This window comes from Trachypithecus francoisi, unplaced genomic scaffold (assembly GCF_009764315.1).
Source record: "Trachypithecus francoisi isolate TF-2019V2 unplaced genomic scaffold, Tfra_2.0 Lachesis_group8, whole genome shotgun sequence".
Taxonomy (NCBI): domain Eukaryota; kingdom Metazoa; phylum Chordata; class Mammalia; order Primates; family Cercopithecidae; genus Trachypithecus; species Trachypithecus francoisi.
In genome coordinates, this window is record NW_022681473.1 from 12,139,530 (window position 1) to 12,162,343 (window position 22,814).

Here is a 22,814-nt window from a genome sequence, read left to right on the forward strand (position 1 = left end):
ACCATGGGGGCTGGCTTTCCCTGAGCCCCTCCCACTGGGTAGTATCCACCTCTCTCCCCTCTCTAGCCTGTTTGGGCCAGGATATGCCCCTCCCAGAGGACACCTCCTGCAGGAAGCCCTCAGGCTTTGCCTCCTCCTACTCCCCATTGCTCTGTACTGTCATTTTCTGCTTCCATCACTCTTTGCTTCCCCCAGACTGTGGACAGGAGCCACACCTGACTTGGTGTCTCCATCATGCCCAGCAACTGGGCTGGCTCACAGAATCACAGCAATCGCTTGAGGAATGAATGGGTTTGTCTCTGCCTGCAGTGTCACACTCAAGGTCACCCTTTATAGTAGGGGCTCTACGGAGAGCAGACCCCGTGATCAGAAACAAGCCACAGAGGGCCTGGGCGACAAAAGCCAGGGAAGGGGAGCTTCCTGGGGCAGGGAATCTAAAGGGGACTGCACAGCACTCCTTCCTCTTCTGGTTTACAAAATGCTTTGACAGCAGAATCTTCCTTTGAACTAAACCTTTCATGGAATCTCCATGTGTAAAACAGATGAAAGACAACCGTGCAGGTTGAGTCAGAGTGCGGGGCTTGGGCTTGGGTCTAGGAAGAAGACTCCTCAGAAACCTGAGGGTTCCATGAGACAGCTGCAAAATCACTGGGGTGTGGGTAAGAGCACAGCCCCCGGCCCAGTCCTGGTTTATGATCTGGGCGGGATGTTTCCCCCATCAGAACCTCAGTTTACCTACCTGTGCCTACCAGATAAGGTAGTTGTGAGCAATTAGCCATGGCTGTAAACTCCTCAAGGTATTGCTGGGCAAACGTGTGTAAATATGTTGACCCCCATCTGCCCTGCAGAGCCTTCTGCCCTCCCTGGGCACATCCCGGTCCCTACCTCCCTCTCTGGCCTGCCCGCCGCCCTGCCCACCCTGGTTCCTGCACCCCACCTTCCCACCCCAGGGAGCCAGCCGCCCACGTCTTACTCAGCTCCATGCTGCTGCAGGAGCTGGTGCAGCATCTGGGACTGCTGGGTGTGGTGGAGATCAGTGGGCACCAGCCCCTGCCCCATGGCAGCGTAGGGGGGAACCGGGGGCTCGGCCTTCATGTACAGGTCCCGCTGCAGGACAGGGTAGTGAGGTGGAGGTGGGGGGGGTGGCGGGGGGCCTGGCAAGTGGGCTGGAGGTGGGGGCGGATGCTCCAGGCGGGAGGGCACTCCCACGTGGCACAACGTCTCAGGGGTTATCGTGCGCAGGAGATGGGGTTCTGCAGGAGAGATGGGGGAGCAGACATCTGAGACCAACTGCACCGTCCTCCCCAAGGCAGAGTCTCCTGCTTCCACTCCGTCCTGAGCCAAGCCCGGGGACTGTCCCCCACCCACCCTAGGTGGAAGGGCCATTGGTCAGTCACCTACTAGAGGCCTGAGCAGGGAGGCACAACCCTGCCCAAGGAAAGGCAGCCCTTCACCCCATCCTAGCCACCTCCTGCCCCCAGGCTGGGCCAGGAGGATCCAAGTCCAATCTAAAGGTCCCCCTCCGTCCCCATTTCCTCTGAGGCCTGCTCCTTCTCTGGGCCTCAGGAAGGAGTCTCCAGAGACCCCCAGCCCAGGCTTACCCGGTGCTCCTCCCTCCGGCAGGCAGCCCCTCTTCTGGGCTCTCAGGGGCCAGCCCCCCGGCCTGAGCGGGGAGGCCCCAGCTCCCTTTGTTCCCCAGGAGGCATTCCAGGGATGTTTTTGGTAAGATAAACAGAACTCTTGACCCCAATCCGGACTGCGGGGAGCCTGCTCCCGTGGTGGTTCTGCTCTTGGCCACCTGGGGGCCGGGGCACCCCTGAGCACCCTCTAAGGTGAGGTGGGCCCGGCCTGGGAAGCCTGCGCCCAGGCTGCACCCGCGGCCACGGCCTTCCCCAGCCACCCACTTACCGCTGAAGGGTGCGTCCATGATGGCGCAGGCGGCCAGGCGGGTGGCATCACCGCGGGGATACTTGCTCAGAGGCAGGGCCAGGCTCCCCACCGCCCGTGGGGAAACAATAGCCAAGCGCCAGGGAGTATTTGACCAGCGATAATCTCGGCCCGTTGTGCAGCCGCTGGCCCCCTCCCTCCTCCCCTACCTCCCTGATAAGGCCGCCCCAACCACTTGCCCAAACCCTGGAGCAGGAGGGCGGTGCCCGCTGGACTCACCATTCACCTGCTGGGGGGAGTAGGCCTCGGAGCCCGAGTCTGGGGGAGAGTCCGGTAGTGTGCTGTGAGAGCCAGGGGAAGGGGCCAGGGGGTGAGCAGCTGAGCCCCCGCCTTCCAGCTGGGCAGCTCCTCTGCATGGTAGGGTCCCAGAGCCCCCCAGAAGCTGGGGACACTGAGGTTTCCTCACATCCACCCTTAGGGACATTTCTCTGCATCACCCACATAGGGGTGCCTGGCAGGGCCTGGGGCCAAATTGTGGGTAGGGGGCTGCCCAGGATCCCCTTAGACCTACAAGGCACTTGGGGGGCAGTTACTAGTGTCCTTGATGATGGCACCGGGACTCAAAGACTCCCGCCCCAGACCGAAGGCCAGGCCTTCTTCTCTCTTCCTGCACCCACTGAAGCCCCACAGCTTCCTGGAAACGCAGGGCCCTAGGGGGCTGGGCCTTGGGGCACTCAGCAGGTCTCGGGGGGCTGCCCCACCAGAGGCAGGTGTGAACTGGGAGAGAGCCAGCACCACCGGGCCTGGGTTTATTTTTTTCTTTCAGGTTTCACTTTATCAGTGTTCAGGAAAAAGAACAAACTCAGCCTAAGAGGTCAACACGTCCTGTGTGAACCCTGAGCTCGCCCAGCAAGTGGGAGGCTGTGGCCATATGGGATCCAGCTCTTTGGCCATCCCTGATCCCCACATCTGGAGCAACTCCCCATTCCCATGCCCAGGGAACTGCCAGAGGCTATGGCCCTGTTGTGGACACAGCCCCAGGACTGGTTCCAGAGTCCCCCTGCACCCTGTGCCAGCCACCCACCCACCTTCGGGGCCTCGTGTAGAGACCTATACAACTATTCAAGAAGACAGACTCTGCAGGTTTTGTGTGAATGATACAAAAACATGGATGGGACTCAAACCCATACTCCCTGCCACAGCCTCAGGCGCCCTGCGCTGCCACTCCATCCTGCACTTCCCTGACAATGCCCAGGCCTTCTGTAATGTGTGAAGGGCTTTCACACCCTGCACTCCCTGCAGTCCCATGCCCCAAGTCCACAGCACCTTGTGTCTCTCTTCTTAAGTTCCTCTGGCATCTGATTATTACTCTACTTGGGGATGTATTGGTGAATACCCAGGTAGGCTTCAGGATCCACTGCAGAGCCGTGTGTCTGTATTTTTTTTTTTTTTTTTTTTTTTTGAGACAGAGTCTCGCTCTGTCGCCCAGGCTGGAGTCCAGTGATGCAATCACTGCTCACTGCAACTTCCACCTCCCGGGTTCAAGCAATCCTTGTGCCTCAGCCTCCCAAGTAGCTGGGATTACAGGCATGCACCACCACACTCGGCTAATTTTTGTATTTTTAACACAGACTGTGTTTCGCCATGTTGCCCAGGCCCGTCTCGAACTCCAGGCCTCAAGTGATCTGCCCACCTCAGCCTCCCAAGTGCTGGAATGCGTGAGCCACCGTGCCCAGCTTTTTTTTTTTTTTTTTTTTTTGAGACGGACTTTCGCTCTTTTTGCCCAGGCTAGAGTGCAATGGTGCCATCTCGGCTCATTGCAACCTCCGCCTCCCAGGTTCAAGCAATTCTCCTGCCTTAGCCTCTGAAGTAGCTGGGATTACGGGCACGCATCACCACACCTGGATCTCATTTTGTATTTTTAGTAGAGGCGGGGTTTCTCCATGTTGAGGCTGGTCTCGAACTCTTGACCTCAGGTGATCCGCCTGCCTCGGCCTCCCAAAGTGCTGGGATTATAGGCATGAGCCACTGTGCTCAGCCTTTTTTTTTTTTTTTTTTTGAGACAGGGTCTTACTCTGTCCCCAGCAGTGGCGAGATCACAGCTCACTGTAGCCTCGACCTCACTGGCTCAAACTATTCTCTCACCTCAGTCTCAGGAGTAACTGGGACTACAGGCAGATGCCACCACACCCAGATAATTTTTGTAATTTTTGTAGAGATGGGGTTTCATCATGTTGCAGGCTGGTCTTGAACTCCTGGGCTCAAGCAATCTGCCTACCTTGGCCTTCCAAAGTGCTGGGATTACAGGTGTGTGCCACCACGCCCAGCCTCATGTCTCTCTTGTTTATCACCTAGACCCAGGCCTGGCCCTGGGTCACTCCCTAGAGTGGCCCTGGCCACAGAGTCCCTGTGTGGCTCTGGACAAGCCGCTTTCCCTCTCTGAGCCTCAGTGTGCCATTAAAATCCTGACAGGAGCAGCAGTCAGGGCTCCTTGTGGCGTCTCCCAGGAACTGGATACCCGGGAAGGCTGATGAGCTCACACAACCATAGGCACGTGATACAGCAGTGGGTACCAGCAGGCGCTCACCAAATGTTAGTTCTTCTCCCTCTGCCCCCTACAGCCTCACCGTCTCAAGCAAACAGTTTGCCTTCTGCAGCAAAGGTTCACCCCTGGCACCCCAAGCCTGGCCTCCACTCCCTTCCCCACAGAAGCCAAGGAGCTCAGGAAGTGCGGCCGGCCACGTGTCCATGGTCACCATGCACCCAGGGCTTCCTCTGTGCCCTTGCTTGCTTCCCACGATCATCTTGAGGGGTAAGCATTTGAGGACTCACTTTGCAGAAGAAACTGAGGCCATGGGTTAGTGATGCAGATGGCTGGTACGTGGGAAAGCTGAAGTTGGAGCCAGGCTGTCTGAACACAGTGTTCATGCACCTAGTGTTTTCATGCTTTTCTACCCAGAGACAGGGGCGCCCATGTTTGCCCTGAGCTCCCCTGCAGACCCACGCTCCCAGCCTCCCACTGTGAACATGTGCCCCGGGGGCTGCCCTGGCGTCTGGCTGGGCGGGTGGCTGCCTGGAACCTTTGGTCAAAGCCAGTCGCAAGGTTCAGCCCTGGGTCAGACCCCTGGTGTGGACTCCTCAGAAAGATGGGGGGTAGGGCCTGGGTTCTGGGCTCCATGAGGCTTGCTTTGGTAGGGGGAACTAAGGTGCCACATCTGAGCCATGGTCCAACTCCTGTGGCCATAGTACACGTCAGCTGGACGCATGAGTGAATGAGTGGGCCCGGCATGTGTGCGCGGGTATGCAGGTGTTACCATGAAGGCAAGCAGTCGCAGCCTCCAGTCCCGCCACCTCCTGTCCACTCTCCACACAGCACCGAGATTTTTCTAGCACTTACGTCAGCTCTCATCACTCCCCTGCTTAGAAGTTTCGTGGCTGCCCACTGCCTCAGAACAAAGCCCAGAAGTCCCCCCTCGGCCTGGACCCAACCTCCCTTCCCTCACCTGCCCACACACAGCCGGTCACCCAACCCATCCCATGCCAGGCCAGTGTCCAGGACCTCCCAGGCCATGGCCACAGCCCTGCTCCCTGCCTGCACCTATGCCTCTGTATCCCCCTACTCCCTGCCCTCACTCACCCTGGGGCATAGGGAGCCTTGGGCTCGGCCTTGATGGGGGGCCCGGCGCCCCCGGGGAAGGGCTTGGGGGCAGCGCCCATGCCGTTGTTGTTGTTGCAGTTCAGTGGGGGGCCGTAGCTCGGGGGTGGGAGGGGACCATGGCGTCCCGGGGAGGGTCCACCCCCAGGGGGGCTCAGGTGGTGAACCCCGCTGGAGCCGGGCATCGCAGGCTGCCCGTGAGAGTAGGAGGCTGAGCTGGCTGGAGCAGAGATGTCAGGGAAGCAGCTGCAGGGAAGGGGAGTGGCTCAGCTCCAGCCAGGACCCCGGCCCCAGCAGGGAAGTAGCCGCCCCCTCCCTGCAGGGAACTCTGGAGATTTCGGAGGAGTCAGTGGCTGGGAAAGGACGAGGAGCAGCTTTCAGAGGTGGGACCACAGGTGGGACCACGGGAGACCCCAGGTCCGGCCCTCAGACCTCCCTGGTGACAGAAGAGAGACAAAGGGCTGGGGGCTGGGCAGGTGCAGGGCAGGCAAGGGGGCCACTTACAGGTCGGAGGCATCCTCCTTGCTGATGTACTCCTCCAGGATGCTGGTGTCTATGTTGGAGGGCTCCAGGGCACCGTTGATGTCGTGGCCTGCAGGGCAGGAGAGGTGGGCTAGGGAAGGGGCCCAGCTCCCTGCAGACCCTGGGCATCCAGGACCAGCCCTCCATCCCTGCCCAGGCTGGCCATCCAAAACAGATGCCCCTGCTCCTTTCCACCCAAGTATCCATGTGGGGGCCAGCTCTCACCTCCACTGCCTGGCACCCCTCCAGGAAGCGCTGATAATGACTCCCGCCCCAGCACAAGGCCCCCTTGAGTCTCAGAGGAGAGGGGCCCAGGGCATGGATCTGGGTACAGAGAGGCCGATCCTGCCACGCCCCTTTCTAGCTGTGTGACAGGGAGCAAGTCCTTTCCGCTCATCTGTCAAATGGGGTCACTGTCCCTTTGTCTTATGGGGTGCTGTGAGGCACAAATGAGGTGCTTACTGAGTTGAGAGCCCCATGGGTGCCCACTGCCCTCGATGGGATGGCTCGAACCCAACAGGCACTGTCCTGCCCTGTCCTCCAGGGGTCAGTTCCAGATGGCCTAGCTCCAGGCACGCAGGAGCACGAGGCCTGAGTGGGACCGTATATCCTGGGGGCCCACAGGGCTGTGGGAGCCTCCTGCACCCAGGTCCCGGCTGCAGCGGGGAGTGGGGATCAGAATCAGGAGAGCTCCCTGCACCCTCACTGGATATGCCCATCACCCTCTGGGGCATGGGCTGGGGAACTTAGCCCCCTTTTTCCAGAGAAGGCAGAAGCCTAGAGAGGGAAGGGCTTGCCCCGGTCTCCCAGCAGGGAATGATGGCCGCCAGAGCTCCACTCCTCTGCCTGCTGCCCTCTCCTGGGCCCTCTGTGCTGGCCCCGGCCCCACCAAGGGGAGGGGCCCCTAGAGGAAAGGCAGCCAGGGCTCTTGGGCATCATGAGGGAGGACGGGGGAGGTGCTGGCCTTTCCCCTCCCAGGGTCACCTTGTGGGGGGAGCCAGAGGGCGGGGTGATAAGGGGGCTGACGTGGGAGATGCGTCAACCCCGATAATGGAGGACAGCCCCACCCACACAGTTGACCCGGGCTGGCCAGCCCCACTGAGGCAGGAGGGCCCCTCCCACAGGCCTCTGAAGCCTGAGTCTGGGGTCTGCCCTCTTCTGTTGAGCTCAGACAGGTCCAGGAACAAATCCTGGCTCAGCCACTCCCTGCTGAGTGACTTTGGGCAGGTCACACGCACTCTCTGAGCCTCAGTCTCCTCATTCGTGCAATGGGGACACGTACAGCTAGGGCTTCATGGGGCTGTTTTGAGTATGAAACGAGATGAGGTGTGTGAAGTGCTGGCCACTTAGTGGGTGCTCAGCGGTCAGAATAGCCGTCCTCACTTCCCAGGCCCAGAGCCCTGGGGTCCCTGGGAGCCCCCCGCCCAGGCCCCTCCCTGGCCCCAGCCGGCATTTCAAGAATGCTGAGCCCCGCTTAGGTGATTAATGAGCGGCTAAGCCCTCCTAGGAGTCACGCGCTGCCTGCGACAGGCCAGGGCCCTCCTGCTGACCCCCACCCCCAGCTCGCCCAGCTAGGAACAAGGGACACCCACCACACACCACCAATGGCCGTCCAGGGCGGTGTGGCCCGGGGCAAGAGCAGCTTCTCCAGCTGGGCGTGGCCACTCTGCGTGCCTGGGTTCCAGGACCCCGCCTCCACTCAGGCCCCACCCTGCCGTAACCACAGGTCCCATTTATTGAGTGCCTACTGTGTGCCAGGCACTTTGTGAGTCAAATACATTAATAATCACAGGAGTTTCTTTTCTTTACCTTTTTGTTTTTCTTGAGACGGAGTCTTGCTCAGTCTCCCAGGCTGGAGTGCAGTGGCGCAATCTCGGTTCACTGCAACCTCCGCCTCCCAGGTTCCAGCAATTCTCCCACCTCAGCCTCCCGAGTAGCTGGGATTACAGGCGCCCGCCACCACACATGGCTAATTTTTTGTATTTTTAGCAGAGATGGGGTTTCACCATGTTGGCCAAGCTGGTCTGGAACTCCTGACCTCAGGTGATCTGCCCGCCTCAGCCTCCCAAAATGCTGGGATTACAGGCATGAGCCACCGTCCCCAGCCTAATCACAGGAGTTTCTTACGCGCAAGGCATCCTGCAGGCTCTTCACTTGCAGCATGTTACTCAATCCTCCCAGCCCAGAATGGTGACCATGACAGAGACAGTGACTTGATAGTGACAGAGACAGTGACTTGACAGTGGCTCACAGTGAATATCTCCCGGTGCTTCTCAACTCATCATGGTGATGATGACAAAGACAGTGGTAGTGACAGTGACTGCAGCTCACACTGACTGCCTACCAGGCCCGGCACGATTCTAAGTGCTTTATGCATTTTCCCTCTCTAAACAGTGGGAATGTTCAAATAGGTACATGATCACCATCCCCACGGTTCAGAGAGGTCAAATTTCTTACCCAAGGCAACACAGCAAGGAGGATTCCAGCCAGGTGCAGGGGCCTGACTCTAAGGGGGAGGGTGTGGCTAGCGGTTGCTGTGCCTTCCCCACCCCACCTGGAGCATCACCCCCACCCTGGCCGCTGAAGCTGCAAGTTTTTGAGCCTGAACTTGGAATCTACAGTGAATGATGGGCTGATGCAGCCATAGTGTTGCTATTTATAACAGACCCAGCCCCCTCCTCTCCTGGCCAGGAGCACTCCTAATCGCCCCTAATCCTCCTGCCCACCTCCCTCGGGATAGGGGGGCCTCAGGCAGAGGCATCCTGGGAGACCCTAACGAGAACCAGATGTGCTTTGGGGGAGGAGGGACCCTCCCGTGCCAGGGTCCGGGCGGACGGAGGACGGAGGAAGGAGGTGGGAGGAGGGAACTGATGGGGCAGCGTTGAGGGGAGGCCAGTGGGTGGGGAAGAAGTTTGAGGGTTGGGGGCTCGGAGGGCCTCCTGAGGAACGCTGACCCCACACCTTCTCCTGGAAGCCCTGGAGGCCACATCGTCTCTTCCCCACGACGCTCGGCCCCCAGGCCGCCCGTGAACCACACTGGAGATTTCTAACAGACATTCCGGGTGGACAAGACGAGGGTGGGGGCTTGCCAAAGCCCAGGGATTGCTGAGGCTGGGATACAGCCCCCAAGAACCCAGGACGGGGGCAGGGTCCCATGGGCACCCTCTTGGGAGCGCCTCTCCCCACTGCTCCCAAAAGAGCCCCAGAACATTAGTGGAGCCCAACCAGGGGTACCTGCCAGGCAGAACGTGGAACATGGACCACATGGCTCACTCTGATCCTCAAGACCTCTCTGAGAGAAGGGAAGCCGGGCCTGCCAGATGCCGCCCAGGGCCCAATAACCTGAAAACAGCACCATGAGCTCACAAACCAGCATCTCTGTCCTTCACTTCTCAAACCCTTCAACACAACAGCTTCCCACTGCTTGGGAGAAATCTGGAGCCCTCTGGCAGTCCAAGGCCTGACACAGTCCCCTGCCTGCCCCCGACCACCTTTTTTCCTTCCCCAGGTCCCCTCCCTCCCCTCCTCTCCGTGGTGGGCCCCTGCCTCCTTTCCATCCTCCATCCCACATCAAGGCCTTCACACGTGCCGTTCCATGGTGTTCCTATTCAGGCTTTAGGTTTTGTCTTAAATGTAAATTCCCCCAAGAGGCCATCTCTGACTCACCCATTCTCTTTAGCAAGGGATGGGCAGGGGCATTGTAATTCCTCATCAGCTCTTTACCCTCCCGCCTACACACACCCCGTTGGGCAGGATGGGTGTCTGTCCACCACCCACCCACCACCCACAGCTCACTCGCCCAGTGGCTCCTCTGTGCCCAGCCCTGTGCTATGCACTTTACATGGCTCATATTGAATTCTCATCCCAACCCTACAAGGCAGGTGATTTTCTTTTTCTTCATTTTACAGATGAGGAAACTGAGGCTCAGAAAGGATAGGCATGTGTCCATAGCTTACAGGGGCAGGTGCTGGGCTCTGAGCGCTGCCCTGTTCTGTCTCTCTGGGATACAGTATGCCAGCACACAACAGGCACCTAGGAAATGTTCACGGAGTGGATGAGCCAAGTGGCCAGTGAGGGACCTCGGCCAGGCCATGCTGTGGTCAGGGCTGGGGCTACCCGGGGCCCCTCCAGGTCCTGACCCTGCCCTGCTGAGCTATGCGCCTCAACTGCTCCTCATTAATTAGGCCCTTTATTACCTGCCTGGAACAGGAGCCAGACACTGCCCCTTCCCAGGCAGGCTGTGATCCAGACTATGGGAAGGCACCCCCTCCTCTCCCCTCTCTTCTTCTCTCCTCTTCTCCTTAAGGCCACCCAGCTGGCCAGGAAAGGAATGGAGCGCACCCAAGCCAGGTGCAGGATGAGAGCAGGCAGGGGCCCAGGTGGTCCCTCCACCCAGGACCCCTCCCTTCCACCCCTCCTTGTGCTCATGTGCCCCCCCCGCCCCCCACCAGCTGTGGCCGCTGGCTGAGTCTCGGCCATTGTCCCAGGGAACGGGGGAGGGTGGGGGCACGGCACAGTGGGAGGCTTGTGCCCTGCCCACCCCCTCCCCTGCCCCGTCAATGGGGCACTTGTCAATTCATGCCCCAAACATGGCGGAAATCCCGTCAGCCACGTGGCTGTGGGTAGGGTGGGCTGGGTCCCGAGGATGCTGGCCAGGCCTGGTCGATCTGAACCTGGGGTGCAGGGGGCACCAGGGCCCAGGCGTATTCCTAAAGACCCCAGTTGCTCTGAGCGTCCACTCGGGGCATCTGAACCTGAGGGGTGCCCTAGCTTCAGGCAGCAGCTGAGGGCCAGGGTGGTAGCGGTCAGGGGACAGCCCATCTGGGCATAACTGCGATGCCCAGAGAGATCCCCAGAGTCAAAGAGGCCTAGTTTTGAATGTGGACTCCCCACTTCATGGCTGTGACCCTCAGCAAGTGACCTGAGACCTGGCTTCCTTCTCCATCAGATGGAGCACGAATCCCTGCCATGGAGTGAGCCTTAAACGAGGTGACCCTCAGGAGGCCATTCCGCAGTCAGGGTGAACCGCCCTCTTTCCATCTCTCTTGGGACTCCCATCTCCTTTCCTGCCCTCACGCCTCCACCCAGGCTGTCCCCTCTCTCCCACGCCCCTCCACCTTGCTGCACACCTGCTCCGGAGCCTCCGAGGGGCCTCCGTGCCTTCTCCTAAGTCCCTCTGAGGCATGGCCAGCACTCTGCTGCTATTCTTACGCACGCACAGCACAATCCAGCCTGTCGACCTCGGCCCCAGTCATCCCTTCCAGTGGTCAGCCTTCTGCAACTGCCTCCCTGCCTGCCCAGGCAGCCCCTCCCGTCCTCCCAATCACAGAAAGCCCCTAGTGTTGTGGTTCATCTCCCAACCAGTTTACATGGGGGCAAGGCACAGTAGGCCTCACCTCCTTTGGTTTGGACTTTCTCTTTTTATTAATATGATCTATAGCCAGGCACAGTGGCTCACACCTGTAATCCCAGCACTTGGGAGGCCAAGGTGGGCAGATCACGAGGTCAGGGGTTCGAGACCAGCTTGATCAACATGGTGAAACCCCGTCTCTACTAAAAATACAAAAATTAGACAGGTGTGGTGGTGCATGCCTGTAATCCCAGCTACTCAGGAGGCTGAGGCAGAAGAATCATTTGAACCCGGGAGGCAGAGGTTGCAGTGAGCCGAGATTGTGCCACTGCACTCCAGCCTGGGTGACAGAGCGAGACTCTGTCTCAAAAAAAAGAAAAAAAAAAGATCTATAACTGCTAGCTGCCCTGCTTTAGCCTTCAAATTGTGACCAGAGCCTTCTTAGTCAAAATGCCTTCAGGTCAAATGTTCGCTTGTGCAAGCAACCCTTTGCCTCTCCAAATCAAATCCTCAGTGAGCTTGGGCCCAGGAGCCACACCTCACAAAGATGGGGCTCTTGAGCCATTTTTCTATCAGGTTCTTCAATCTGAGTCACAGTAGTCTTTGTTCTCTCCCAACTTCTTACCAAAAATGCAGAAGAGCCCCCACAGGCTGCCTGCAGAGACCCCTCTCTTTTTTCACTTTTTTTTTTTTTTTTTTTGAGACAAAGTTTCACTCTATTGCCCAGGCTGGAGTGCAGTGGCGCGATCTCGGCACACTGCAACCTCCGCCTCCCGAGTTCAAGTGATTCTCCCACCTCAGCCTTGCAAGGAGCTGGGATTACAGGTGCGTGCCACCATGCCTGGCTAATTGTTGCATTTTTTGTAGAGACGGGATTTCATTATGTTGGCCAGGCTGGTCTCCAACTCCTGACAGGTGTTCGAGATCCACCTGCCTCAGTCTCCCAAAGTGCTGGGATTACAGGCATGAGCCACCGGCCCAGCCGGAGAACCTTCTCTTCTAGGAGACCCAGAATCTTTTTTTTTTTTTTTTTTTTTTTTGAGACAGAGTCTCATCTCCAGGCTGGAGTGCAGTGGCTCAGTCTCGGCTCACTGCAAGCTCTGCCTCCCGGGTTCACGCCATTCTCCTGCCTCAGCCTCCTGAGTAGCTGGGAATGCAGGCGCCCACCACCACGCCCGGCTAATTTTTTGTATTTTTAGTAGAGATGGGGTTTCACCATGCTAGCCAGGATGGTCTCAATCTTCTGACCTTGTGATCCACCCACCTCGGCCTCCTAAAGTACTGGGACTACAGGCGTGAGCCACCGCACCCAGCCCGAGACCCAGAAATCTTTAGCCACCCTTGGGCTATGGCTACATCCACTCCAAGTCCCCACGAAGCTGCCAGCCTGTCCTCAGGTCAACACAAGGCTGAACTCACAGCCCCAACATGCTCCAAAGCCAGGTCCAACAGCACCAAGGCCAGCGGCTAGGACCTGTTCCTACTATCTCCCACAGGGACCAGAGGAGGCAGGCCACCAGGTGCCAGGTAGAGACCCTGCAGCTTGGGGTGGACACAGGTCTCCACCAGGGTCACCTGTGCCCATCTGTGCCTACGCACCGGTATGGCCCCAGGCAGGCACACTGCAACACACACACGTGTACATAAGAGGATACCCTGCAGTCAGGTATCCACTGACATGCACATGATCACGTACCACATGCCCCCTACTCACGCATACACAGTACTGACACACACAGCGGCATGCCCCACTCACATACCCACACGCATGCGCACACCCACGTTCATCTGTGTGCCTTCATTCATTTGGCAGTTATTTTTTTTTTTTTTTTTGAGGCGGTGTCTCGCTCTGTCGCCCGGACTGGAGTGCAGTGGCCGGATCTCAGCTCACTGCAAGCTCCACCTCCCGGGTTCACGCCATTCTCCTGCCTCAGCCTCCCGAGCAGCTGGGACTACAGGCGCCCGCCACCTCGCCCAGCTAGTTTTTTGTATTTTTAGTAGAGACGGGGTTTCACCGTGTTAGCCAGGATGGTCTCAATCTCCTGACCTCGTGATCCGCCCGTCTCAGCCTCCCAAAGTGTTGGGATTACAGGCGTGAGCCACCGCGCCCGGCCCATTTGGCAGTTATTTACTGAGCACCTGTTGTGTGTCAGGCAAGCATAGTGCCCAGCTTTGGAGCTACAGCAGTGAGCAAAAGGGACAAAAGCCTTGCCCACATGGAGCTGACATTCTAGGGAGCAGAGTCATACGACGAGAGCAGTAAAATGTCTACCATTCTAGAAGGTTCCAGATGGTAGGGACAGCCGGTGCAAAAGCCCTGAGGTACGAGCATGCCTGTGCATGTTCACACCTCATCAGACTTCACAGGCGTGTATGCCAGGACATGCATGTACACAAGTGCTCACTGACCCGACGGCAGGCCCAGGCCCACAGGCACAGCATCCCATGTGTGGCTTAGATTAGTAGCCACCCAGGAAGAGCTCCCGCCTCCTCTTCTTCCCTCCAAGCCCCCTCCCGACCTGCTGTCAGACCCTCCCTAAGCAGCTCCGGCTGAAGCTAGGCCCCACTCAGTGAACTCAGTGTCACAGGCGCAACTCCACTCCCTAAAGGCAGCCCCCTGCCTCCAAGCTAGCAGGGCAGGGGATGGGGATCCCCTTCCCCCAGCCATGGAGGGAGAAGAGAGGGGAAGTGAGGGAGGCCCGAGGGAGATAGGATCCTCAAACTCCACAAAGGAGAGACAGATGCTGTGGGTGTGCCCTCCGGGGGCTGCAGGGACCCGGGTCAGCTGGAGGGAGAACTTCCCTCACTGATGTGACCTGGGGCACAGGGAGGACAGAATGCCCGGGAACCCCCTCCATAATCTAGGCCGGCAGGGGGCTCCAGACCCAACTGTACTCCCCACCCAGGAGCTTTGCCCCTCCCCCTGCACTCCAGGCCCTGGCACTCATGGGGTCTAACTGCTCACGTCATGCAACCTTGCCCATGTGAGTGAGGGCTCTGAGGTCTAGAGAGGTCAAGGAGGCTGCAGGGACGTCATCTGGTGTGGCCACCCATGCTGGAGCCACTCCTCAGCATGTCAGGAGGAGAGGCCCCTTCCCTGCCCACCTCAGGCTGGTACCCAGCTGGGACCCAGGCTCCAGTCCCAGCTCTGCTGTGGCCACCTTAAGGGAGCCTGATACATCATCGCCTTCCTCTCCTGCCTCACAGCACGCCTCAGAAATGGGAGGACATCACCCACCCTTCCACTGCACCCCAGGACTCCAGGAAGACAACATGCAAAGAGCCTGGGTGCGGCAGACGAAGCCACAATATAGTCAAGCCCCTCCCCCTTGCTGGCAGCAAGAACAGGACCCAAATCTCAGAGGCGGAGGTGGGGTGGGCCTACTGGATGTGCCAGGGACCAGGACCAGGTCACGCTGGGCCAAAGCTGTCATGGTGCAGGCCCTGTGCACAGAACCTCAGAACATGCTCAACAAGCCCCCTAAGCTTAGGGGCACTGACCTATCCTGGGGACCAGTAATCTTCAAGGTAGGACGTAGAACACCAGCCATGGGCCAATGGAGTGTTCACTAGGCCAGGCACTATCTTACCTAATCACCCCAGAAACCCTGGGATGGAGGCCCTGCCATTACAACTGCATTCCCATTTTACAGATGAGAAAGCGGAGGCACAGCGGTGCCCTGATACGGCCAAGAGAAGGACTGTGGGTAAGCAGCAGAGCTACGAACAGACCCCAGCTGCTCCCGCTGGCAAATGCACAGAACCATTACATCATCCCACCCCAAGACCCAACCAAGAGGTACCCACACCCTGTGGCAGCAGGGGCTGAAGGCCTGGAAATAGGAGAGGAGGCCCCCACATACTCCAGCACCCAAGGCAATGAGAGAAACTGAGGCCCAGGAATGTGCTAGGTCCGTGAGGAGGAAGGTGGGAAGGTAAGGCAGGCTGCCTGGGCAGGGCGGGGCCACCCGGTTAATGATTCAGTTAATGATTTCTGCTCCCTGCTCCTTATCAGGGAGGGCAAAGTCCAAGGGTGACAGCCAATCAGCAGCCCCGCTGGGCTGTTACCCAGCAGCCTCTGCTGCCAGGGCCCGCCAGTCTGTAACCCCTTGGGAGTTTGTAAGTGGGGAGCCAGGCCCCCAGGGAAAAGGCCTTTCTGCCCTCAAATGCCCTCCTTGGCTCTACCTAAGACCCCAAGGAGCACTCCGTCCAGCTTTCCAGTCTCAGGAGAGTCCCTGAGGCCAAAGGGTTGGTAACTGCCTGCTTCTTACCCCTGCACTGACCCCAAGCCCTCCAGAGAGGTGCTTTCTGGGGTGCGTCCCCCACCGCCACCGCCTCTGTTCACATACCCATTGTTGCCTCCATTGACCCTGAGAACGCTTCCTGTCCACTCCCCACCCCTGCCCTGCACTGGGTGCTGGGGACACAGGGATGAGTCAGACCCCCCACTACCATTTCCTCCCCTGCCAGGCTCAGGGCCTGGGGCGGGTCTGGCAATCAGCTCCATGCACTGGGGCTAGGACCGGAGTCCTCAGCGGGGCTCTGGATGGACCCAGGAGGCAGGTCCTCTCCCTGGGAGTCAGGGGTCAGGAAACCCTGTGCCTGGCCACCCCTCCCATCTACTTACTCCCTGGGTACACCAGGGACAGACAGAGACAGACAGGCTGACACGGGCCACAGTGCCACCTCTATCACACAGCCCAGCTCAGCCCCGGATTCCTGTCCAGGTGGGGATCCTCTCTTCCAAATCGTCAGGTAGTCTCTACCTGGGACCTCTTCCTGCCCTCCAGAGGCAGAGATGTTGGTACCTGACAGGTAGGCCCCCACACCAAGGTACTGGTGGCAGGGTAGGGAGCTGGGGGCTAGGTGTCCACTCTGGCTAACTCTGGCCAACTCCCTTCTCTCTGAGACTCAGCCAGCGCCATTCCCCTCCCCTCACCCATCCCACAGCTGGGAAGGGTGGCTTTTGAACCAGTATCCTGGTGCTCCAGGGGCTGTGGGGAGCCCAGCCCCCCTTATCCACTGTATCTGCCCTATCAGAAGACTATGAGTTTGTTTGATGGTTAAAAAATCACATTGGAAGCCCCTGCTCTGGTCCAACCCACTTACTTACCCTGGGAGGGGAATGAGGCTAGAGAAGAAAGTCACTAGTCCAGGCCACCCATCAGCTTCAGAAGGGGCGAAATCCCAGGCCTCCCTCCTCTAGCCTTAGTAAGGCTCCAGAGGCCAGGCAGAGGCCCCACTAAACTCCAAGTGGTCTCTCCAGCACCTGCTGGAAGGCGACTTCCCTCCATCCTCCAAGGCTCCCTGCACACCCACCTGCTTTCTGGGGGGCACTGGGCTGCTCACTCCAGCCTCATGTGCCCCTACAATCTGGGGCCAGCAGCCACCCCTTCCAGGGTCGGCCATTCATACTCTAACATGTCCCTCCTCCCCAGGGCTGGGTGGTGAGCTTCTTCAGAGCTGAGGTTCTTCTCTGCCACCCCCTCCTGTCTTGCAGGTGAGGAAAAAGGGCCTAGAGAGGGCAAGAGCTCTTTGGGGGTTCCCTGCCAGGCACAGACGGTCACCCTGCTCTCAGTGGTGCAGTCTGCACCAGAACTCTGAGGTCCTGGCCAGATTCTCAGACGCTTCCCTGTCCCATGCCTGCCCTGGCTCTGGGGTCCAAGGCCCCCTTCCACTGTGGCCCGGTTACCTGCTGGGAGCCAGTGCATCCTGCCCGGTGGGTCCCCTCTCTGCAGGCCCCGTGCCCGCCTATCTGGGCTGCCCTGCCTCTCTCTAGAGGATTAGCCGGGCGGTCACGGGGGCCCGGCTGTACCAGCCTCGAGGGGGCCGCCCTGTCCCGGCCTCCCACCCGAGGTCCAAAGCGCCTTAGCCCCCAGCCCACCACCGGCACAGGGCAGGACCCAGCACCTATGCTTGGTGTGCCCAGGGAGGGGCACCACATCAGGTGAGGGGGCGCGCTGTGCTGCAGACCCTTCAGTAAAACCCTTTCCCAGTCTCCCAGCCCAGAGCCGGGAGCACAGGGTCCGCTATCAACTGTCCAGAGGGATGACCAAGGCCAAGTGGGGACCAGGATGAGAGCTCAGGTGTCCCCAGCCCCAGTCCCGAGTGTGAGAGCACTCAAGAGTGATGCAGCCACGGCTCAAAAGCACAACTTCCCGCTCCCTCGCACTTTACACTCACACTCACAAGCACACCAGGCCCTGCCGCTCCCAGGCCCGCTCTCACACCTACAGTGGGTCCTCCACATGGGCCTTCCCCTCCCAAGTGGCCCAGAGACCCTAGCCCTCAGGGCCCACCCACACCTTCCCCCATCGCAGAGGCTGGGAGCTGTTTCCAGCCCAGCCCTCCTAGGCGGGCAGCCTCACACCCCTCCCCTGCTCCCCACAGACATTCTTGAGTCTCCTCTTATCTCTCTGGAGGGAGCAGCGCAGCCTCCCCCCACCAGGCTGCCAGGCCGCTGCATGGCTAAGCCGTGGCGTCAGCCCCCACCCCCCAACCCATGGTCAGGAGAGAGCCAGGGAGTCCAGGCCAGCCAGGCCCACCCCTCTGCTCTCTGTCCAGGTCCAGGGTCCTGGGGAAGGCAGTGTGGAAGTCAAGGGAGCCTGGCCTACAGGTCCTCTGCGTACCCAGCAGGCCTAAGGCACCCCAAACAGTAACCCAAGCAGGCACGAATGTCTGGTCCCCTCTTCCCTGAAGGCCTCAAACCGCGTCAGGCCCTTGAGAGCTCCTATGGATCAACAGTGTCTGGGGAGAGCCCAAGCCCCGGGACAGATGGGGGCTGCGTAAGACCCTCAGATGGCCCAGCGGGCACAGAGTCAACCGTTCAATCTAGTCCAAGCCTGAATTCCTGGGGTCTGGGTCTGTGGGGTGTTCAGAATCCTGAAGTGGGATGACTGAGGCTTGGGGGTGCCCCTGCCTGGGCTGCTCAGCCAGTAGGCGTGAATAAGGGTTCCCGCCTCCCAAGTCACAGAGGGAGAGAAACTGAGGCACTGGAAGACCTGCTTCTCTCTTCCACAGGACTCCACAGGAATCTGGGGCTTGAAACTTGGGCCCTGGTTCCCTGCCCTGTAGCCCTGATAGGTTCACACATGAAGGGAATGTTCTCAGTGCACCAAGGAGCAGGATGTGGCCTTAGGGACTAGGGGGAGCTCGGGGCAGGGGCTGGGCTCGCTACATTGGTAGACGGGGGCACAAAAGGGGGGCCAGAGGGTCTGGCTAGATGTTCCAGGGAGGTTCTGAGAAGTCCAGTGAACTGGGAGGCGTCAGCTTGCACTTCCCCTCCCCCTCCCACGGCTGTCCCATCCCTCCAGAACCCACCACCAGGAGGAGTGGCGGCCCTGCAGGAGGGGCAGGGGCCGTCCAGGAAAAGACAGGGAGTTGGTTAGATGTAGGAGCAGACCTCCAAAACCAATGTAGGGGTGGGGACAGAAGAAGATATTATGGAGTGTATGTCAATTCCACCCCAGAGGGCTCCTTTCAGGGTCAAGGGGGGGTGAGGTCACTCTTTGAGGGGGTGAGGTCAGAGAGGCACAGCTCCACGGTTGGGGGGACAGAGTGCTGAGGAGCCTCAGAGGGCTGGTGGGATGAAGTTCACAGCACCAGAAGGGTCTCAGAGAGCAGGGGTAACTGGTGGCAGGGACGTCAGCTTCAAGAAGGTTCCAGCCCTAGGAGAGCATGCTAGGGAGGGGGGTCCCAGCCTCAAACAGCAGAGGAGTCCCTAGAGGCAGCCTTGTGGAAAGCAGGTGGCAGTCTCCAAGGGGTCCCAGTCTCTAAAGTGGTCCTACCCTCATGGAAGCACAGTGGGGAGGTCCCAGCTTCTCCTAGAAGTCAAGGGTGATGGCGCCAACCTGAAGGGCACACAGGGGGTCTTGGTCTCTAGGCGGGGGTCACAGATTCTGGGAAGCAGGCTGGGGTCCAGCCTCAAGAGGTATGGAAGGTCCTAGAAGGCACGCTGGGGGTCTGGGCCTTGAAGGGGGTTCTAGCCCGCTTAGGGTTCTGGGGAAGAACAGTGGAGGGTCCCCAGACTCGGGAAGTTTGCTGGGGGCGGGAGTGTCACCATTTAGGGAAAGTTCCGGGTCCCGGAAGGCTCAAAGGAGGTCCGGACCTGGAAGGGGATACAGTCCCAAGGAAGCTGCGAGTTGAAGAGCGGGGAGGGGGAGCCCAACTTCAGCGGCGGTGGGTGTTAACGGCCAGGGGACTTCCAGCCCCGGCAGCCTGTCTTGGCGGGCGGGTGCCAGCCTGAAGGAGGGTCCCAGCCAGAGGAGGCGGAAGCACAGCGGGGGGCCCCAGCCCCCGGGGAGATCAGCCGGGGGTTCCCAGAGCCAGAGGGTCGCCGCTGCCAGCCAGCGGTCTCTCACCTTCGAAGAAGCGCTGCAGCGCCTCCGTCTCGTCCACCACCTCCATGTCCCGCCTGCCCGGCGCGCACTCCAGCCGCGGCCCCGCTACAGCCCGGCCCGGGGGCGCGGCATCGCCGGCGCGGCCCGCGCGACAGTCCCGGCTAGGCTCCGGCTGCGGTCCCGCCCGGTCCGCAGCCGCGCTCGCCCCCCGCGCAGCCCTGGCCCGGCCCCTGCCCGCCCCACGCGCCCCGCCCGCCGCGCCCAGCGCCCCCTGCCGGCCCGCGCCGCGCCCAGCCCGGTGGCGGGCACCACGCTCCCGACCCCTGCAGGCGGCGCTCAGCGCTGGGCCGTCCCAGGCCTGCGGGGCCTGGGGCCGTCCCAGCGCGGGACCGTCCCCGGTCGGGGGGCGCGGGGCCGTCCCAGACTTGCGGGTCTAGGGGCCTTCCCGGATCCGGGTGGCGCGGGGCAGTCCCAGGTTTGCGGGGCGCAAGGCCGTCTCGCGTCGGGGGAGCGGGGTCATCCCAGGTTCGCAGGGCGTTGGGCCTTCCCAGGTCGGGATGGGGGCAAAGGGCCACCTGGCTTCTGTGGGGTCGGGACTGGAAGGGTGTGCACTTGCCGTCCTCGCCTTCGTCTTGCACAGGACAAGATGTCACGATTCCGAATCCAAACCTCAGAGACAGCCCCCATCCCTCTCATTAGCCACCCACCCAGCTCAGCAACAATAACAACCTGCATTTAGGGAACGTGTGTTATATGCCAGGCCACACAGGCGTTATCTCATGTAGTCCTCACAGGCACCCTATCAAGGAGACGTTGTTGTTACCTGCATTTTACAGATGGGGAAACTGAGGCTCAATGCATTAAGGACTGCCAGGAAGTCCTGTCCTGTGGCTGTGATGACGAAAATGTTCCCTGTGTTGTCCAGTATGGTAGTCACTGGCTACAAGTGAGTACTGGAAATGTGCCTATTGAGACTGAAGAACTGATTTTTTCATTTTGTTTAATTGTAATTAAACAGTTACGTGTGGCTGTGGTATTGGACAATGCAGGTCTAAAAGCTTCTTTTTCTTTGAGATGGAGTTCTGCTCTCAGTCGCCCAGGCTGGAGTGCAATGGCTCGATCTCAGCTCACTGCAACCTTCGCCTCCTGGGTTCAAGCGATTCTCCTGCCTCAGCCTCCTGAGTATCTGGGATTACAGGCACCTGCCACCATGCCTGGCTAATTTTTGTATTTTTAGTAGAGACGGGGTTTCCTCATGTTGGCCAGGCTGGTCTTGAACTCCTGACCTCAGGTGATCCGCCCACCTTGGCCTTCCAAAGTGCTGGGATTACAGGCATGAGCCACGGCTCCTGGCCCTGGCCAAGAGTTTCAAGGTCATTAAAGTTCAGAGTCAAATCCTGGCTGCCCTGGGAATCCAAGCTCTCCTTTACCATGGCCCTGTCTGGTATAATGAAACCTGGAGGTTCTAACTCGATATAAGTCCAGGATAAAGCCATTGTCCTTGTGCCCCTGCCTTCACCCTTATGACTGACTGCCTCCGCATCTCTGTCCCGCCCAACTTGCACAGCCTCTTGTCTCAATGATTTCCCCTTCAGTCCTCCCAAATCACCCTTTCTGAAACATATATCCAATCATGTCATTCCTTTGCAAAACTAAGTTTCCCTTTGCACTCAAAACAACATCTGAATGTCTTGCTCTGGTTTCTCAGGCCCCACCTCTACCACTGACCTCAGCTCTTCCCTTCTCTACATTGCTCACTGAATAACAGCTACTAAGGCCTCCTTGCCATTGCTCAAACATGCGAGGTCCACACCTGCCACAGGGCCTTGGCACATGCTATTCCATTTGTTTACAATGCTTGTCTCCACATGGCTAGTTCTTTGTAGCAGTTGGTCTCAGCTCAAATGTCATGTCCCCAACCACCCTACCTAAAGCAGTTCTCCCTACCTAGGCCTTTCTTGTTCACCATGTAAATGATTCCTATTTAGTTTCTGTTATTATCCTTCTTGCTCTAGAACGAAAGCCCTATGAGGGCAAGATATTTTTCTGTATCGGTCACTGCTATAACTTCAACACCAAGAACATGACCTGGCAAGCAGTAGGTGCTCAATAAATGTGTTGAATGAATGGATGGTAGCATCTTCAAACTACCGAATCCAGTCAGGCTCCAGTGGCTCACACCTGTAATCCCAGCACTTTGGGAGGTTGAGGCAGGAGGATCGCTTGAGCTCAGGTGTTCAAGACCAGCCTGGGCAACATGGCAAGATCCTGTCTCTAAAAAAAATTTAAAAATTAACTAGGCATGGTGGCACATGCCTGTGATCCAGCTACTCGGGAGGCTGAGGCAGGAGGATCACTTGAGCCCAGGAGGTTGAGGCTGCAGTGAGCCATGTTTGCAGCACTGCACTCCAGCCTGGGCGACAGAGCAAAATCCTGTCTCCAAACACAAACAAACAAACAAAAATCTACAGAATCCCAGGCCTCTGAAACCTTGGGAGCAGATAATTCTGGAATCCCCAACCTAGAGAATCATCCCACTTCAGAGTGGCTCAACTTGAAGCCTCTTAGGACCCTTCAAGGCAGCGTGTAAAAGCTGGAAAAACCTACCTCACCCAATCACTGCTTGACAAGCCACTAAACAGAGGCCAGAGGTGTGGGGGACTCCTGGCAGATCAAGATGCCAACCCAGCCCGCCTCGGACTCTCACCTCTGCCTTGCAGCATCCCTGGGGAGGGCGGGGCACAAGCTGGGCCACCCCGTGGGGATGGGGTGAGAGGCCTGGAAGCCGCTGCCACCCCAGCCTCCCTGTCGGTCCTCAGTGGCCAGCCGTGGGGGAGGGGCAGCCAGTGCCTGAGTCCCAGATGTGGCCCAGTCAGCAGGCCCGTGGTGGCCCGCCGAGGGGGGTCAATGCCACGACAGTTCTGGGGTTGGGGGAGGGGGTGCTGAGGCCGGCGGGTGCCTCACAATGAGGTTTTGTCCCTCTGGGGGCCGCTCTCGGAGCTGTTGCTCTTAGATATATAGAATGAGATTTTGCTGGAGGCCCCAGCTGTGTGTGCTGACC

At 59.1% G+C, this 22,814-nt stretch overlaps 1 protein-coding gene across 8 annotated transcripts in view; it reads right to left on the reverse strand.

Moving 5' to 3' along the window:
- MYRF (myelin regulatory factor) overlaps positions 1–19,954 on the reverse strand; it is a 37,665-nt gene extending 17,711 nt beyond the window's left edge. For 4 of the 8 annotated variants that reach the window (XM_033205130.1, XM_033205128.1, XM_033205129.1 and 1 more), the window contains exons 1-5: positions 19,775–19,954; positions 6,047–6,134; positions 5,525–5,788; positions 2,167–2,228; positions 974–1,253 (exon numbers count right to left, since the gene is read on the reverse strand). In XM_033205130.1, the coding sequence (XP_033061021.1) occupies positions 974–1,253; positions 2,167–2,228; positions 5,525–5,788; positions 6,047–6,134; positions 19,775–19,820 (740 nt within the window). In that variant the 5' untranslated portion in view covers positions 19,821–19,954. The remainder of the gene's footprint in view (positions 1–973; positions 1,254–2,166; positions 2,229–5,524; positions 5,789–6,046; positions 6,135–19,774) is intronic. The other 4 variants (XM_033205132.1, XM_033205133.1, XM_033205131.1 and 1 more) reach the window with 2 other exon arrangements.
- Positions 19,955–22,814: the final 2,860 nt, after the last annotated feature.